At 39.6% G+C, this 12,113-nt stretch overlaps 1 protein-coding gene across 1 annotated transcript in view; it reads left to right on the top strand.

The window, feature by feature from the left end:
* FGD6 (FYVE, RhoGEF and PH domain containing 6) overlaps positions 1-12,113 on the top strand; it is a 110,772-nt gene that overhangs the window by 27,329 nt on the left and 71,330 nt on the right. The window contains exon 3 of the mRNA XM_008687699.2: positions 8,315-8,462. Within this exon, the coding sequence (XP_008685921.2) occupies positions 8,315-8,462 (148 nt within the window). The remainder of the gene's footprint in view (positions 1-8,314; positions 8,463-12,113) is intronic.

Raw genomic sequence — 12,113 nt, 5'->3', positions numbered from 1 at the left:
GCAAGGGGCTAAAATCCTCTACTCAGGTGTAGCCGGAACTGTCCCTGTGAGAGAGAAGGTTGTTTGGCTAGGACACCCTATCTGAGGGAACAGAGTAGGAAGGGCAACTTGTCGTTAGGCCATTTGGCGTCCTTGTGGTTTTACATAGGTGTCAAGGCAGAACACAATAGGTATTATACCACAGTACTTTCACACCAATTCACAATCAAGAGCATAGCACAGGCAGAGGGAATGATCATATTTTCCAAAAGTCTCACCACCTTTTCAGTGGCTGCTCGGATTGTGATGAAAAGAAATTAGTGGAAGCAACATGGTGTGTACAATTGACACAAAAACACATGGTCACCCTGTTTAAGAAGATAGTCAAAGGATGAGGTGTTTATCTTTATGTCGTCATCAACCAGTCTTACTCCCCTGGCCCGGCTCCCCAACTAGGTTCCCTACGTTAGTGTTAGAACCTGGCAAGGCCAAGGAGAGGGCTTTGGTTTGGATCCCCAGTTCCCATTATGGTTGGGTGATTGCCTCTTCTGCCATGGCTGCCTGCCAAGTGAGGGATCTCTCTCTAACTTAGTAGACACTCTAACTTCTCATCACACAGAAATCCATGCCACCACCTTGCCCCCAAGTACCTGTCCCTCAAACCTCTGACTGCCCCAGCCTGCAAGGGTGTCTCTTTCTCTGGTTCGGTGGCCCTTAGTGTCTGTGCACTGCCTTTAACATTTATCATGCACTGACTTTCAGTTGTATTCTTTTTAGAAAATTGTCCCTGCCTTTATGCTAATTATTGTGGTTATCCCAATTCCTTCTGCCTTTATCTGTTTAGGAAAGTTTCACTGGGCAGGTAAAAAGAGAAGCAACCAATACGATTTACAGTTTCAGCATTAACTAGTTCTATTAGATTATCTTCATCGAGCCCCTAAAATAATGTATAAAATAAGCCCTCGATATTTATTGAAATAAATGGTATAGCAATTTTATGTATTTTAAATATTATAGAATATATATACGAAAATATATGTATAAATGTATGTGTAAATATCTGTAAATATGCAGCATCTCTGTGTGTGTGCACACACGCGCATGTGTACGGCTGAATGTGAAGCACGCTCATGTAGCCGTCCCAACCTCATTATTTCTAGTGTCCTTTACTCATGAGTTATATATTACCTAATGAGGAGGTTAAGGGAAGAAAGGATGTCAGTCAACTTTAACTTAAAATTTTTTCATTTTTCCACAAATAAACACCATCTTCACTACCGTGACACAACTGGATTGGCAACCTGCTGCATTTTATTTGGAGGTAATTCTAAGCTCAATAGAATGCTTTTCTGTTTGTATTAAGAAAAAGATTTCGGTGCACATTTCTTGAAGAGTATTTTAAGGAATCATTCTCAAACCCCTCCAAATTTTAAGAAAGCAAAATTGCTGGTAATTAAATGTTTGGTATTTTAGCGAGTGCTTGTTTCAGGAGGCATTTTTATAACAATTTCCTCTCTAGCTAGGAGCAGCTCATGCTTGAACCAGATGCCTTCCAGCTAAGCTGGAGGGACAGAGTGCCTGCGGGACTGTGATCAGCCTTAGGCTCCTCTTGTGTCACTGGGATTGCACCAGGAACCCTGGAGGACATGGTCATTCTTACCTGCAGGCCAGGAGTTTTCCCACAACCCAGAATGCTGTGGGAAATGCCTGATAGTATGGTACTGTTCACTGTGGCATAGGCAATAAGTTGTGTGTTTACTCTGTGGCCCTTGCAGAATGTTGAACAATCCCTCTACAGCCTCTTTTTCTCTTTTTATTTTTATATTTTTTAAAAGATATGTTTATTTATTTGAGAGAGAGAGAAAGAGCAGGGGGAGGAGCAGAGGGGGAAAGAGAATCCCAAGCAGACTCCCTGCCGAGCGCAGAGCCCAGTGCACTGCTCTATCCAACTGAGTCACCCAGGAGCCCCTCTTTTTCTCTTTTTAAAGTCGTCAGCTGGCTGGCCAGAATTCTGGTCCTTCCTCCCTATCTATTATCTAGAGGCGTACTAATGGTTTTCCTGAACAATCGCCTACAGGCTGTAAGGGAAAGGCATAGTCTGTATGCCTTCCCACCTAAAAAGTAGTTAAAGGGATCAAATAAAGGCAATCTTGAAAATGTGCAGAGGTCCAGGGGGAACCTGACTGGCTCTGTCTGTCCATTGAGTGACTTTTGATCTTGGGGTTGTGGGTTCAAGCCCCACATTAGGTGTAGAGATTACTTAAAAATAAAATCTTTAAAAGAAAATGTGTAGAACCCCAAACCTGGGGAGGGGGGCAGGGAGAGAGACAGGTCCATCTTTCTTGTTTTGGTTTGTTTTTTTTATCTCCCTGAGAAAGGACTAAGCTATACCTAAAGAGGTGGTCCTCTGAACCATCTTTATAAAACTTTCCAAAGTTTCTGGGTTTGTAAGTGTGTGTGTGTGTGTGTGTGTGTGTGTGTGTGTGTGTTGTCTTTGAAAAAGTAATAATACGCATATTAAAAATATTTGTGTGTGTGTGTATGTGTCTGTGTGTGTATGTGTTGTCTTTGAAAAAGTAATAATACGCATATTAAAAATATTTTTAAAAAACACCGAAGGGTAAATTATGAAGTCTCTCTTAACTCAGACCTTAGCCCCAGAGGCAAACATTGTTATCAGTTTCTTCTGAATCTTTACAGAGATATCTACTGGCATATTTGTGCTTTTGGGTGTGTACGTTTTATATACAAACATAATATATACATACACACATAAGCATGTATATGCATATATATGTTTTTATGTGTATCTGTTATCTTGCTTTTGCTTTTTTACACAAATGGATGCCCACTGCTCCATGCCTTGATTTCTTTTAGACCCAGCAATATTCTTGGAGAACAGTCTATATATCATCATGCCTAGATCCACCTCATTTTTTAAACAGCTGTTGAGAAATTCATTGTATGGATGTGCCCCGAATTATTTAACCAGACTCTGATATTAGTAGTCATTGATGCAAATTCCTTTTAGCACGGTTTCTTTGTAGTTAAACCTTCCTGACTCTGACATTACTTAAATAAAACAGGTGTGACATCTGGGTAGGTTCTCTTGACTTTAAGGAATTTTGAATTCTGTGGCGTTTTTTTGTTTGTTTGTTTGCATTTGTTTTTTTAAACCATTTTTGGAGTTGTCCCACAATGACTGTATTTTAAATAGCAGCCTCTGGGTACTGACCCTGATTTTGTTTTTAATTATTAGGCTACAGTTTAGAGAATCCTAATAACAAATGCATTTCTGGGAAAGGGAACGGGAATGGTATTTAAAAGGTTAAGGCTGCCCCGTGGAAAACGAAGTGGACGTGTTTTTCAAGTCCATCACTGAAGCCTAGAATTCCTTCCTGACAGTGTGCCCCAAAACCAGCTTTTAAACAGTCCTCCAGTTTATATTTCAGGGAAGTTGGTTATTTCTCTGTGGTTCCTTTTTCAGAAGCCGTGAACCCTAGCTTGCTAGTTTTAAAAGGCTTGGCTGTTAACACCTCTAAAATTCATGAACCAAAGAGAGTAAAACACTAATTGTATGCATTTTATGCTGCAAATTTCTTTTCACTTCCTTTCCTTTTTGTGGTAACAAAGTCCTGCTGTGCTATTATCCCTTATTGTAGTGATTTTATTTATTCATGTTCTCTGTTTTCTTAAAGTGCTTAACTGAAAGAAGTGAATATATTGAATACATTTGTGAAATTATAGACTTTTTTTTACTTAAGTCCAGTTAATAAAATCATTAATTTTTAAAATTAAAGTTTGTCCTAACAGTCTCTCAAAAGATTAAAAACTAATATATATTTAAAAACTAATGTGTATACCTTTCTTTAAGAGGAAGGATTTCCGCTATTATATAATGTGTAATATGAACATCATCTGTCCACAGCCTTACATGTTATTGAGGCATTGCAGTTTCTTTTTCGTCAAAGCATAGACGTAATAGAGAAAACCTATCAGATGATGTGGTTTGCCTCTTAGCACAGAGGGGTCAACCTTGAGGAGCCTGATTTTTGTTCAGGTCAGATAAGTTTGCTTCAGACTCTGTGTTACCTTTTGGCTTTTATGTTCTGTCACCCTGGGTTTGCAAGTACTTAAAATAATTGTTCAAGATCCCAAGTTTGGAAAACCTAAAAACATGCCACACGTACATGAATCTTGCTTTATTCGAGGATGAAAATGGCCACATATACCTATCTCACAGTTGTGCCATGTGTCCTAAAAGTAGTAGAGAAATAACTTACTCGTTTTAGGGGTAATTCCCAGGTAAGTCATCTGAGTGGAAAATGGAGAAAATTCTCCAAGCACCGTGTAATTGAAAGGAGGACCTGAAAACAAGAATAAAAGTGGTTTTAAATCATTTTTTGGATTTGATTCATGGCTTTCAACCTGATATTGGAATCTGAAATTCAGTAAAGGAGCTGAGGTACCTGAGTAAAACATATTCTGGTGAAACTAAATAGAAACACTTCTCTGGTGAAAATTGTGAACCAGTAGTATGTAGTTGGCATATAATAATATATAACTTATGAAAAAAATTTTTGCTTATTTTTCTATATAATATTCATCCCTAAGTGCTTACCAGTAGTTTCTTCCATTCATTCTGCAATGAATATGAAAGCAGCCAAAGGAAACACATAATCACCAAGTCATAATGCGACAGCATTTGTAAAAGAATTATAACAACATCCTGAGGACTAGCAGGTTTTGTTCAGTTTGGTCTAGGAGTAGAAGGAAGAGGAAGAGAAAGATCACAGAAGTTCAGATTTACATGTTGTGACTTGAAATGAGAAAGAAACTTTGAAGCTGAGGGTATTAGAATGAACTTTTTCTTCCAAGTTTGGAAGGAATTACGTGGAACATTCATGGTTTAAGGGGCTCAGAATAAAATGGCAGACAAGAGAGGAAAAAGGTAACTGGATTCATCAACAACAGAGGACAGGATTCAGTGCTTTCAAAGTGTTCTTCAGTTAACCCTGCTTCCCCTTTTCCTTTTGCTGCTATCCTTGCCCTGCTTCCCCTCCCTTTGCTGGAATTTTCAGTTTAATGGAGGCTCTCAAGAATGTTTTGGTGGTGATGTCTGGCTCAGTGCTGAGCAGGTTTCACTTCCCTGAAAACTCTTACGGGAAATGGATTTAATAACAATTTTTTAGAAGACTTTTTTTTTTTTTTTTTTTTTTTAACGATTTTACCTACCTATTTGACAGAGAGAGTGAGAGAGCACCAGCAGGGGGAACAGCAGAGGGAGAGAGAGAAGGAGGCTTCCCGCCTAGCAGGGAGCCTGACGCAGGGCTTGATCCCAGGACCCGGGGACCATGACCCGAGCCGAAGGCAGATGCCCAACCATCTGAGCCACCCAGGTGTCCCAAGACAACTCCTTCTAAAAGAGAAATCCTCCTCCATGTGACAGCTTACCTGAAAGAGAAATTTGATGTACTTCCATTGGAGGGTATACTGTCCGTATATCCCAAATAACATAAACAAAAAATAAATAATTTTTTAAAAAGTGATGGCATTAAATAATCAGTCCAAATGTGTCGATCCTTGACTTACAGAACTAAGAACAGCTGCCTAATTGTGGGAATTTACTTCTGGCTTTATTTTCTCTGTCCTTACTCCATCCAGAAACGAATCGGACTTGGAAGGGATGGCCTGGGGAGGTAGAGCCCAGTCCTGACTCTGTCCTGGTTGTGGTTGCAGCTTACTTTCCTTTTATTTTGATTATCAAATTATGAAATAACCAGGCAAGAAAATGTAGAGGAAGCACCATGTCCTGTTCCTTTAACCCGGAAAGCCGACAGTGTTAGGACGTTATCTTCCAGACGGTGGAAAGGAAATGTAAAGAACACAAGAGCCCCCAACTTTTAATCACTGGCATTGGTAAGAAATCCACATTTCATTATCAGAGACCTATAGATTTGAAAGCTGTTAAGGATTACATGAAAAAATAGATTAATCAACAGTTTTTCTGTTTGATCCCATAAAGATGAACGTGCCGTCTTTCCTGATTTTGCTGCTAAATCCATTATCCTTCCTTTAAAATCGTATCCCTTGTTAAGATATTTCTATTTCAGGGACGCCTGGTTGGCTCAGTTGGTTAAGCATCTGTCTTAGGCTCAGGTCTTGATTCTGGGGTCCTGGGATCAAGTCCCCGCTGAGCAGGAAGCCTGCTTCTCCCTCTGCCTACTGCTCCCCTTGCTTGTGTGCTCTCTCTCTCTGACAAATAAATAAAATCTTAAAAAAAAATAAAATAAAATCTCCCAATATTTTGTGGCAGTTATGTTTTGATCCATATCCTTTTAATATTTAAAGTTTTTTTTCTTGTTCTTATATATTAACTTTTGTAAATATTTATATTCCTAATGGTTGAGGCAACTAACTGCTTACTTTCTCCTTAATAATGGCTTTCCAAATGTTGGACCAAGAAACACCTCTCAGCTCTCTCTTCAGACAAAATAAACCTAATTTCCTCACAGGTGATACAAGCTCTGTTACTGATTATTCAAAATTTTTATACCGTTGAGTCTAAAAGAGTGCACTAATTGAAAAAACCAGATTACTGTGATTTTGTTATAACCAGATTGTGATTCAGTGCAGCAGGGTGAGGACTGAAGTTCTGTATTACTAAAAAAAAGTTCTGTATTACTTCCTGGTGATGCTGAGGCTGCTCATAGATTGAACGTGTTTTGAGTAACAGGGTTTTAGAGGGTGTAGAGAGATAAAGAATTACTCTAAGAACAAGTGAAGGTACGTTTTCTTTGATTTATATGGATGTATCCTGCAGTTTCTATATCCTCTTAACTTTATTTACTCTAGCTAATTGAAATCAACTTAATTACCCAGCTGGGTTGGGCTCCTGTCCCTGCCCCCAGAGACAGTGAATCTTGCCAGTGATCTGACTAGGAAGCTTCCGCTCTCCACCCCCAACTCCTCCCTGGGGAGTGAGTCTCCTCCATGTCATGGAGCTGTGATCAGGTGTGCACCCACCTGCTTGAGGCTGCGATATGATTCCCCGAGGCCCTCCAGCTACTGAATAATAAGGAACCCCTGTCTTTGGCAGAGGGAGGTGTTCCTTTTGGCATTCTGCCTTCATCCAAGTGGTTTGTGTAACAGTTGAGTTCCAGGAATGGCATCTGAGGCTGTCTGTATCCTACAATGTGTAATCAGGAGCTGGCAGATAATTCATCTTTAGCTTTTAAGATTCCTATTAGAAGTTTTCATAACTTGTAGGAGCCTTGGCAGTTGAGTGACCTGCCCTTGACCCATAAAGGGACCTGCCAGGGTGAAATGCAACTGTCTCTTTATTCTGAGTGTTTTCCCCTGATGATTTGCTGTGAATCTTTTACTGACTCTTCTACAGATATCCCTGTAAGCTGCAGACAGGAAAGCAGTTGCTACAGATAACTTTTCCTGAGTCTTTACAACGAAGTTAGAAAGAATTATTTCTCTTGTCTTCCTGGGGAACTTTGCTGTGGAATTCCCCCCCACAGACTGGATTGCAACAATGGCTCTTAGATTGAAGAGATCTGTCTCGGTACAAAGTGGGAAATGTTGATGACGTCAGGCTGACAAGGTGGAGTTTGTAAAAATGGCCTGGTACAGTGATTTTCAAACTTCAACATGTATCCCCTAGGGAGCCTGCACCCCTAGAGTTCCTGATTCAGCAGGTCTGGATCAGAGCCCAAGAATTTTTAACATCCTCGTCCCTTCCCATGTCTTATGATGTGGTTACATAAAAGGAGCTGGGGATTATCAGGGAGGCTGGGTACATGCTCACAGTAGCACATGCCTTGTTTATTACCTCCCAATTCTGGTAGACTTGTTAGTTGCTTTAAAAAAAAAAAAAAGAAAGAAAAGAAAAACAGACCCAGGGAAACACCATACTCTTCTAACATTCCTGTGTAGCCAGTGAGTGCCCTTTTGTGGTAACCTAGGCTACATCCTTACAAGCCTTCTTGGTTCATAGGAATAGAGACCTGATTTTTTCAAGGAAGAAGATGTGGAAGCATAGGATTAGGGCAGCTGGAAAACTTGCTTCTCACCCACCTTCCTATCATGATAATACATGCTTTTCAAGATGTTTCTTTTAAACCCAAAATGAATTTGGGTTTTTGACAGCTGAGCTAGCGAAAGAGGAGGGGAAGTTTGGTTGGTCTGGCTATTTCCATCCCTGTGTTCACATCCCTTAGCTATACCTAGCTTACATCATAGAAATAAGAAGGTCGATCCTGTGTGGGTTTTGGGGAGTATTCCTTGTTATTAAAGGTGACCAATGTGATACTTTCTACTGAAGCAGTCCTGGAGCATCCCAGGAGGGACACAACGATCTTGATCTTGGTCTTGGTGAACTTCCTTCGGATGAGGAAGAAGACATCAACAGTTCTGATGAAGACGATGTCAGCTCTGACTCTAGTAAAGGGGACCCTGACCTGGGAGATAAACAGGTATATGTTGGTATTTAATTGTTTCTATTTTTGTGTTTGTTGGACTCTCATAACATCTGGAAATAATATTTATCAGCATGCTAGGCACAAAACCCCTAGTTTTTTCTTAAAACTTATAAAATATTTTCTAATTTAAATTTAGTTCCTGCTATAATGTAGTACCTAAGATGTTATCACATTTCTAAATGCGCATCACTTAGAGTTTATTTAGTAATTTTTTGAGAAATTATTTTTGGCACTGTCCTTTGCTTTTCCTTTTGATAGTAGAAATCCCCTTTCAGGATTGTTCCTTGTATTGCTAGCAATTCTACTTGAAAGAAAGGAATTAAATGCATTTCAGACTTAATGAAATATTTTTATTTTTTTATTTTAATTTTTTTTATTATGTTAGTCACTAAACAGTGAAATCTTTTTAGAGATAGAATAAAGGCTGCGACTAATAACATACCGGGATTTCCTTTGACATGATTCAGTATTTATATTTTCAGTATACATGAGATGAGATTGGCCACATGTTGATAATTATTTAAGATATGTCAGTACATGGAGGTTCATTATATTGTTTCTCTAGTTTGACAGGAATGCTTCATTATAAATATATATTTCTTTGAATAAAGGCATCATTGCAAAGGAAAAAATAGTATATCAACAATAACCCCAAGATGTGTTGGAACATTACAGCAAGGCAGAATTTGAAAGGATCCACATAGTAAATCTGTCAAACTGTAGAGGAGAAAATCCATGTCACATAACTTCTATGCCATAACTTACCAATCGGTTATTTCCTGTTTAATATTATTTTTGCTTTGTTTAAATTTATTTCAATCTTAAATGAATGGTGTAATTGTCTGGATTTAAATCCCAGCTCCACCACATATGAACTGGGTGAGTAACTTTGGGCAAATTATTTAATATTTTTAAGCTAAAGAGCCCCCATTTTAAGAAGAAAAGAATTTATTTCAGAATTGTGAGGACTAAATAATTTGATTTATGTAAAGCCTTAGAACACTGTTCAGTACATCGTAAGAACTCAATGATTATTTATTTCTTGTAAGACTTTATGCTGTAAAGTATTGAATCATAGAGTTGGGAGTAACCACTAGAAATTATTTAGCCTTAAGGCAGGTGAGTTTGTGAGATACCTAAGACAGAGGAGTGACTATTCTTAAAGGCCCGCAGTATCCTTCAGCAGCGTGTGGGTTTTACTTTGACTATTAAGTAATTTCTCCAGTGTTTTACTGCTATCTGCCATCTCTGATTTGAAAACTTATTTTCTTTGTTGCTTCTTCGCAGATATAGATGCTACAGGTATTTGTAAAATACTACTTCCCAGATATATACCAGACATAAAAAGTATGTACTAGACATAAAGCAGTGTTCAGGGGTTTTGCTCTTGAACAGCTTACATCTTAATGGGACAAGAGGGGCCATAGATTCATTAGAATAGTGAGAACTTCAGATTGTTTTTTTTTTTTTTTTTAAAGATTTTATTTATTTATTTGACAGAGATAGAGACAGCCAGCGAGAGAGGGAACACAAGCAGGGGGAGTGGGAGAGGAAGAAGCAGGCTCAGAAGAGCCTGATGTGGGGCTCGATCCCATAACGCCGGGATCACGCCCTGAGCCGAAGGCAGACGCTTAACCGCTGTGCCACCCAGGCGCCCCAGAACTTCAGATTGTTACATGCTACAAAGAGAATAATACAGAGCGGTGTGCTAGAACCTGAGGAGTCTACCTAGGATAAAAGCCTCTAAGAAAGTGATATTTGACTGAGAAATAACTGACTGGAAAGAGCCAAAGCCTGCAGGGTTTAGGGAAGAGGCTTCCAATGGTCTTCCTGTCTAAGGGCCATCATTAAATCAACATTTACTGTTTTAGGTAAACTGCAAGTTCTTTTTCTAACAAGTACTGTTTCCTGTTGTTTGGGTCTGTTCGTTTCTCTTGTTCAAACCCTTTCTGGTTTCTCCCTGTGCTTCTTGACATATGGTACCAAAAGTGGCGTTCACATTCTACCAGGGATCTCACTGACTCAAAAGTGGCGTTCACATTCTACCAGGGGTCTCACCAAAGGAACGATTTCTCCCTAACCCTTTTGTGTTAATCGTCTTCTCAATACATCCTGTCACAACACTGCCTGCTTGACTCATTCGCTTTGTGGTCATTGGAGACTTCCAGAGTTCCTTCCTCTGTATTTACACCGGCCTTTCCTTTCCCTTCTGGTATTTATATTATTGGTTTTTGTCTTTAGTTGTGCCACCCACTGCAGTATTTCTGTTAAATATTTTTCTGTTTTTATTTTTATTTTATTTTATTTTTATTTATTTATTTGAGAATGAGTGAGAGAGAGAGAACACGAGCGGGGTGGAGGAGCATAGGAAGAAGCAGACTCCCCACTGAGCAGGGAGCCTGAGTTGGCGCTCGAGCTCGGGACTCCCAAGGTCATGACCTGAACCGAAGGCAAATGCTCCACCGACAGAGCCACTCAGGCGCCCCTATTTTTCTGTTTTTGTTTGTTTGTTTTGTTTTAAAGATTTTACTTATTTATTTGAGAGAGAGAGAAAGAAAGCAGGGGGAGAGGCAGAAGGAGAGGGGGAAGCAGGCTTGCTGGGCTCTATTCCAGGACTCTGGGATCATAACTTGAGCTGAAGGCATACGCTTAACTGACTGAGCCACCCAGGTACCCCTATTTTTCTGTTTTTAAAATGAGATTATCTCTTCAGTTAGTCATCAACATTTAATATTTTTATACCTGGGGGCGCCTGGGTAGCGCAGCGGTTAAGCGTCTGCCTTCGGCTCAGGGCGTGATCCCAGCGTTCTGGGATCGAGTCCCACATCGGGCTCCTCCGCTGGGAGCCTGCTTCTTCCTCTCCCACTCCCCCTGCTTGTGTTCCCTCTCTCGCTGGCTGTCTCTATCTCTGTCGAATAAATAAATAAAAAAAATCTTTAAAAAAAAAATATTTTTATACCTGATTCTAGTAAATTAGTAATTTCCCTCTTATAGAGCTGTTGGCCATCCTCATGAGCTTACTCTCTGTTCACCTGAGACAGCAGTGGCAATAATTAAAAGAGCTAACTCTCCCTTTCTAGACAGTTGCTGATCCATTTAAGCATAGCCTGGTGAATGGTTTTCTCTTAAGTAATTTGCTTTCAAAGTGGTTAAGAAGAACATGGTCTTGGGGTGCTTGGGTGGCTCGTCTGCCTTCGGCTCAGGTCATGATCTCAGGGTCCTGGGGTCGAACCCCATTATTGGATTCCCTGCTCAGTGGAGAGTCTGTTCCTCCCTCTCCCTCTGCCCCTCCACCCCACTCATGCTTGCTCGCTGACTCTCTCTCTTTCTCCAATAAATAAATAAAATCTTTAAAAAACAGAAGAACAACAACAACAAAGTCTTTGAGGCTGGATTGCATGGGTTCTTATCATTTACCAACTCTGTGATCTTGAGCAATTTACTTAACATCTTTGTGCCTTAGCTTCCCCATCTGTAAAAAGAGGAAGGAGTAGGGTAGATCCTTGTTTTTCTTTTTCCTTTTTTTTTTTTTTTGACACTTGTTTTTATTTTCTAAGATTGTTGTGATGATTAAGGTTATACACTGTTTAAAACAGTTCTGACACAAATTGCTCAACAGATTTTGGCTGTTATTGGCATATATAA

The sequence above is a fragment of the Ursus maritimus genome, unplaced genomic scaffold (assembly GCF_017311325.1).
Source record: "Ursus maritimus isolate PB19 unplaced genomic scaffold, ASM1731132v1 scaffold_21, whole genome shotgun sequence".
NCBI lineage: Eukaryota > Metazoa > Chordata > Mammalia > Carnivora > Ursidae > Ursus > Ursus maritimus.
Note: the sequence above shows the minus strand (reverse complement) of the source record. Positions and strands in the feature narration are given on the sequence as shown.